At 35.5% G+C, this 7,927-nt stretch overlaps 1 protein-coding gene across 1 annotated transcript; it reads right to left on the bottom strand.

Moving 5' to 3' along the window:
- Positions 1-5,573: 5,573 nt before the first annotated feature.
- Positions 5,574-6,695, bottom strand: LOC139872226 (protein PHOSPHATE-INDUCED 1-like). The gene has a single exon (XM_071860070.1). It carries the CDS (start codon positions 6,640-6,642, stop codon positions 5,704-5,706), a length of 939 nt encoding a protein of 312 aa, XP_071716171.1. The 5' UTR covers positions 6,643-6,695; the 3' UTR covers positions 5,574-5,703.
- Positions 6,696-7,927: the final 1,232 nt, after the last annotated feature.

Raw genomic sequence — 7,927 nt, forward strand, 5'->3', positions numbered from 1 at the left:
GATACTGGTTGTGGTACTCACATCTGTAACAATATGCAGGGAATGAGAAGAAGTAAGAGACTGAAGAACGACGCGGGGGCTCGAGCTGCTGTCGAAGCTATTGGCACCTATGTGCTTACTCTACCTAGTGGTCTTATTGTTTTGTTGGAACAATGTCATTATGCTCCTAGTATTACGAGAAATGTAATTTTAGTTTCTCTTTTGAAAGATGTTGGTTTTGAACTTACTTTTACGCACCTTAGTATTTCAGTTTCTAAGAATAATGTATTTTATTTTAATGCTATTCCACGTGATGGTATTTTTGAAATTGATATGCATGGTGTGATTTCAAATAATAATTCTGTATATACATGTACTGCCAAACGAGTCAAGAAAGACTTGAATAATACCTATATATGGCATTGTCGTCTTGGTCATATAAACAAATAACGCATTTCAAAACTCCAATCTGATGGGCTTTTGGAATCAACTGGCTCTGAGTCATTTGATGTATGCGAGTCATGTTTATGTGGAAAGATGACAAAGGCTCCTTTCTCTGGTTTAGGGGAAAGAGCTAAAGATCTTTTAGGACTAATACATACTGATGTATGTGGCCCTTTTAGAACTATGTCTAGAAATGGTGAATCATACTTCATTACATTTACTGATGATTATAGTAGATATGGTTATGTTTACTTGTTGAAACATAAACATGAAGTTTTTTGAAACATTCAAAATCTTCCAAAATGAAGTAGATAATCAACTTGGAAAGACCATTAAAGCCCTTCACTCTGATCGGGGAGGGGAATATATGAGTCAAGAGTTTTTGGACCACCTGAAGAATCGTGAAATTGTCTCACAGTTCACTCCACCTTACACACCACAACACAATGGTGTGTCGGAGCGAAGGAGTCGAACTTTACTTGATATGGTTCGATCTATGATGAGTCTAACTACTATGCCGATGTCTTTTTGGGGTTATGCATTAGAGTCTGCTGCACGCATACTCAATATGGTTCCAACCAAGAAGGTAGAAAAGACACCATATGAATTATGGTATGGAAAGAGTCCTAAGTTGTCTTATTTGAAAGTCTAGGGTTGTGAAGCGTATGTGAAACGTGACACTTCAAACAAGTTAGAACCCAGAGGTATCAAATGTCACTTTGTGGGATACCCAAAGGAAACAATGGGTTATTACTTTTACTATCAAGCTGAAAACAAAGTGTTTACTGCTCGGTTTGCTGAATTCTTTGAAAGAGATCTTCTCTTACAAGAAGTCAGTGGGAGTAAAGTAGATCTTGAAGAAATTCAAGAATCACAAAGTAACATACCTTCTGAAGGCACTAGCCAACCGCACGTTGAAGCTGAACACACTGTTGGTGAGCTAGAGCGTGTTGCACCTATACTTCGTAGATCTAGTAGAACTCTTCATCAACCTGAGAGGTTAAATCTTCTGATTAATTCAAATGAACCTCATCTAGGGGATTATGATGAACCCTCTAGCTATGGTGAAGCCATGTCAGATCCACAATCTGACAAATGGGGAGATGCTATGAAGGCAGAGATGCAGTCCATGAAAGATAATCAAGTATGGGACTTGATTGATCTTCCACCCAATTGCAAGACATTGGGTGTAAATGGGTCTTTAAGAAGAAGGCTGACATGGACGGTAATGTAAATACTTTTAAGGCTCGGTTGATGGCAAAAGGTTATACTCAAACTCAAGGAATTGATTATGTGGAAACTTTTTCACCAGTCGCGAGCATTAAATCAATTAGGATACTTATTGCCATAGCTGCTTTTCATGATTATGAAATATGGCAAATGGATGTCAAAACCTCTTTCCTAAATGGCGACCTAAGCGAGGACGTATATATGGTTCAGCAGGAAGGGTTTGTGAATCCTAAGCATCCTACTAAAGTATGCAAGCTTCTAAAATCCATTTATGGATTAAAGCAAGCATCCAGGAGCTGGAATCTTAAGTTTGATCAGAAAATCAAAGAGTTTGGTTTTTCTCAAAACCAAGATGAGCCTTGTGTTTACATTAGAGCTAGTGGGAGCAAAGTTGTCTTCTTGATCTTGTATGTTGATGAGATACTACTTATTAGAAATGACATTCCAACTATGCAAAATGTCAAATCTTGGCTTGGAAAATGTTTTGCCATGAAAGATCTTGGAGAAGCTAAGTATACTCTAGGAATCAGGATCTATAGAAATAGATCCAAAAGGCTTATTGGTTTGAGTCAAAGTACATACATTGACAAAATCTTGCGAAGATTTAACATGCAAAACTCCAAGCGCGGAGCATTGCCCATGCAAAAGGGCATAACCTTGAGCAAGTCTCAAAGTCCTATCACACCTGATGAGATAAAACGAATGAAATGTGTTCCGTATGCTTCGGCTATAGGATCCATTATGTATGCCATGTTATGTACTAGACCTGATGTCTCGTTAGCTTTGAGTTTGATGAGTCGTTATCAACAGAATCCAGGTGAAGAACATTGAATTGCTGTTAAGAGCATTCTTAAATATTTACGGAGAACTAAAGATATGTTCTTGGTTTACGGTGGTTTGAAAGAAGAGTTAAGTATTAAGTTTTATACTGATTCTAGTTTCCAAACTGATCAAGATGATTCTCGATCCAGTTACGTTGTTTCTTTGTCATGATGGGCAAGACAGTTGATTGGAAGAGCTCTAGGCAGAGCACTATTGAACAATCTACAACAAAAGCATAATACATTGTTGACTGAGAAGCTGCTCAGAAAGCTGTATGGATAAGGAAGTTTGTTGTTATACTCAGAGTAGTACACAACATTTAATCTTCTATAATATGTAATGTGATAGTTCGAGTGTTAATATACTTTTGAAAGAATCACATGTACATAAAAGTATCTGGCACATTCTTCAAAAGTTTGACTACATTCATTAAGTCATTAAGAGGAATGATATTAGTATTCTTAAATGTTCATACAAATGATAATGTGGCTGACCCGTTCATGAAGCCCATGATGCACAACAAGCATGATGATCATTCTAGTAATACTGGACTTCGTTATGCTGCTGATCTTTTTCATTTGTAATTTAGTATTTGGATATTTTTGGAACATTAAGCAGTTTTATATTAATGAAATGATATATAGTTGGTATGATCGTTTTCATTTATATCACTGTGTTCTATATTAGCATGTTTAATCCATGAATAATTGTTGATTATTCAAAATCTCCATAATCGGTCATGTTATGGGAATAACATGAATTAAGATTAATGTGAAATTTTGGTTATATTCATTGATGATGAATAGTTAACTTGTTGAGATCAAAATTCATATGTATTCATTGATGATGAATATTGGAATGACCCAACCATGAGATGTCACTACATGGATCGTAGTCAGTAGTAAATCTTTTAGTGATTATGTATTTATGTCCTTAGACTTGAGATGCACGCCCGTCTTGATGAGTGTAGCATTGTATTTTGATATGGTTAAACACTGTCCTGAATAAGGCTGTTATAAAGGCCATTATTGGGTATAATGTAAAGCTCGTGATAGACACGTGTATGCAACATAGGATTTGTTCCTCTAAAATGTTTGGAGTTAGATACTTTTTGAGCTTCTCGATGATTGAATAAGATATTTGTGTGGCCGCACCCAGATGTAATTTAGGTGATACTTAATTAATTTGGTGATCTAATTCAGTTCTAAGATCGAGAAACAAAATTGTTAAACAAATGAGAATGACCGATGATCCATATCTCAAGTTTAACTAAAGTATCTGAAACAAAAGGACGAATGACATTTAAAACTTACCATAAAAAGTTTCGAGAAACTACCCTCACATGAATTTGTGGACAATGACGTGTTGCTAGACGCTTACCATTGTTTGTATAGTTACTTGGTGTTGTGCCATGCACAAGTGGGAGTCTGTAGGATTAATGTGCAAGGTACAACATATAACTATATGGTCAACTTCATTTGAGCCTTCGGGGTCACACACATATACACCGAGACGTCAGATAAAATATAAATATGATGTATATATATTACTCAAGTAACAAAATAGTAAATCGAAATTAATTCATTTACTATTCATATGAATAGTAAATGAAACGAAATTAATTAATTTACTATTCACATGAAAGCGACATGATAGAAATTATTAATTATAAGTTACATAACATACCCCTAAAGTATTTGAAAAATACGACTTTATGATAGTAATTTGAATTCACCCGTTCACGCGTGAAATATTAAAATAAAATATCTATATATATTGTACCATATTACGGAGTAATTGATCTCTCATTCTTCTTTCGATGAACTAAAATTTTGATTTCATAATATTAACCAAAGGTTGATTAATATTACTTGGGTTTGGACTAGCATCCATTGACGGTCGTTTGAAGTGTAGTGTGGACTATCCAAAGAGACGGTCATACTTTTGATCGTAAGTTTCTCTCCGTCTCATCAATTTCTCCAAGAAATGTATATCGTCAACTCCTCCTTTGTTGTTTTATATTCATGACAATTATTATGGTGTAACTGGATCATTGGGATAGATTAATCGTGTGCATGTTTCATTAAATAAGTGAAAATTTAATCTTGTTAAATTTTGTTCATAAAATAATAAAAGATTATTATTTTAACTATCCGCTGCGTTAATCTGTTTTTGGTAAAAGTACACACGATTTTCCATCAGGTTCAAGAGTGGGGGTGGCTAGAAATTGTGGTTTGGTTTGTCGATTTTGCGACATTTGAGTTATTAGATGTAGTTTGGGTGATTAATTTTTGGTTCGGGTTGGTATAGTTTGGCATGGTCATTGTCATTTGGTTGCAATCGGTTCTTGGTTGTTTTTAGGTATTACAGGGAGCGATAAAATGTTAATGAAGTTATGATCATAGTTTCACTAGTTTATTTCTATTGTTTATATGGATTTAGCTAAGAGTCAAATAGATCGTAAGATATATCAATCTAACATTGTAGGGTCTGACTCAATCTTGTAACAATTTTAGATCTTTTCGATCTATTTTAGCTTAATCTCCCGTATTACGCCAGGAAAAAAAAAAAAAAAAAAAACAAACAAATATCTTTTACGTTCACAAATGAGTTTAATCGAGCTCAAATCCGAGTTCGAATTTAGTTGGAATCGAGCTCGAATCCGGGATTAAATTTGCGTTCATAAACAAACAAAGTTAATTTTTTAATTCAAGCTCAAACAAACAAAAATAATTCAAGCTCGAACAAGCTTTAACTTTTTAATAGAGTTCGGTCGAACAAAGTAATTTTCGAACGAGTAGAGCTTACTGCTTACTTAAGTTTAGTTCGATTCTTACTACTCGACCTAAGTTCGGTTCGTTAGCAGCCCTAGTTGACCTTATCTTTAAGTGATATCGAGTTGACGCTTTAAAATCGGAAGGTTGAGAGTTTGAATCATCCTATGCTATGGATAACTTGTATGCAAGTATGTCGTGGATTACTACGTAATAATGTTATGTAAGTTTGTCTTTAACAAAAATTAAAATCACAGGAGAACAAACTCGGTAATGCATGGCTGTGATTGCAAAATGCTTAAATTCAAACTGCACAAATTTTGTAAATCCAAGTGATTTTATTAAATACGGAGTAATAAATTTAGTACTAATAAATAAATGAATGAATTATTACATACCCTAAACTTTTTGACTCTAACAGCTACTCGTATTCTATGTGTTTTCAAGTTTAATTTTACACCAAAGTGGAACAAGTGGATGTAGACGGATCATATAAAGCCGGAAGCAAATACTTTCGCCCATTTGTACCATGCGCATTATAACTTGCACCTGTAGTTGAGTCAACCAACAAGTCCCCTGCATACCCAGGATAAGCTCCTTTACCATAAACCCCAGGACACGCGGATGCAGCTTCTAACGGTGCACTCGCATCCCCTTGATAATACCCGTTTCCAAACGGGTTTGTAGCCGTACCAGCTAACAAACTGGCCAAATTAATCACCATCCCATCCGCACCCACTTCATTGTTAGGCGCAACCAATGGTGCAGCCTGTGGTCCGTAAATCGGTTGATGAAACGGCCACGCGCATTGACCCGGACATTGAGTCTCTGAGTTACCTACCCAAATGTAGGCAAATTTGTAACTTTTTCCTTTAGTAGTTTTAGGAGATGAGGGTGCCGAGCCATGGGACCCGCATCTGCTAGAACAAAAATCAGTTACTGACACATCAGACGCCGTTAACACAACATTAACGGCGTTATGTGATCCTCCCTTGGAAGCTAACCGGACGAGATGTTCGTCCGTTAGTGATTTTCCAAGGGAGTATTTCGGGTCGGATATTTGTTTACTGAGAATTAAATTAAGCGAATTTGATTTTTTCAATTTGGTTTGGTATTTTTGTGTTGTTTTCCACCATGTGGAAACTGATGGTTCGGTTTGTGATTTTGTATAAATTGAAGTGATGAAGTCATTGATAATGGCTTTTTGTGACGGTTTAAAGTTTCCGTACCAGATTAAGTTAACTGAAATTTCTCCTTTTAAAAGAGCACCGTTGTGGTATTGTAGAAGGTTAGTCGAGTCATGGACTAACTCAGTGAGTCGTCTCGTTGCAATTGAGTTTTGAAAAATGGAAAATATGAAAAGAGTATGAACTAGGTGATTAATGGTCACCATATTTTGAATTTTAAATTCTTTGTAGTTTTGAGAGAGATTAAATGTGAAGTGGGGGGTTTTGGTTGAGTGAAGATGGAAGTGGAAATTGTGGTATTTATACGATTATTTATTTTGATTTGTTTTATGTAATGAAAATGAAAATAATAAATAAATGGAAGTTGTATAAAGTAGTTTTGCTTAGCAGGCAGGAGGAACCTACAGCTGGTTACTTGCTGCCACTGCCACACGGTTTTTTGGTCCTGGTGAAGGTGTAACACAAATTTCACGCACTTTCTGTTTTTCATTAAATTAAATTAAATGTTAAATTGAAAAAAATTCAAATTTCAAAATCGTTTTCCATTTTTTTTTTTTTTAATTTATAGTTTTACTGTTAATCAATTAATTAGAAAAGTCTATCATTTTGTAATTTAATTAATTTATTATGAACAATATTATAAACTTTTTTAAGGGCAAAGTAAATTTTTTATTATATATGAAAAGAATATACATTTACAATTACGAATAGTCTATCAAAACGAGAAAGATACATCTATGAAAACGATATAAACGAGATCTAAATCGAAAGATATAAGTCCCCCGTTGTCGTAGAAAAACGCCATGGTCCGTTCATTATAGTTAAGGAGGATATTTTACTTGAGCAAGACAAGCTGAGATGGGACGAAATACAGTGTTGGCAATTCAACGACAAAGCACCTCGAACCACCCACACTTTCTCTCCTCCAAAACGACTACTCCATGAGTGAGGCAAAAAACTTACAAGGAGGGTTCATCTTTTAGCCAATGCCGGATCTCCTAGGCTGTAAAATAATCGAGTCATAACCCCGCAAATTTGCAATCCACGGATCCCATTCTATGTTCATATCTTTAATTCTGTTAGAGAACCATTCGAAGCTTTTTATTTAGATTTCTGTAAACACCATGACACTGGTTGATTTCGCTTTAGAAACAGTGGTGGCATTTCTGCTTTTCCATATCATATATCCGGTTACCCACTCGGAGGCTTGCCACAATTGTTTGCCCATCGCAGAAGTAAAGGAGTGATCGTCGATATATGGGCCAAGATTTCACCAATCGAAAACACATTTCCAAATATCTAGGGCAAAGTTGCATAAGATGATAAAATGTTTCACCGTCTCTAATCCATTATCACAAACGGGACAACGAACCGTCCACAAATCCATACCACGCTTATCCAATTCCACTCTAGTAGGTAGACGTTTAATTCTGGCACACCAAATAAACAACTCGACCTTGAGTGGGACAAAACTATTACGAAGGGTCCTAG

Source organism: Rutidosis leptorrhynchoides, chromosome 10, assembly GCF_046630445.1.
Source record: "Rutidosis leptorrhynchoides isolate AG116_Rl617_1_P2 chromosome 10, CSIRO_AGI_Rlap_v1, whole genome shotgun sequence".
Taxonomy (NCBI): Eukaryota; Viridiplantae; Streptophyta; class Magnoliopsida; order Asterales; family Asteraceae; genus Rutidosis; species Rutidosis leptorrhynchoides.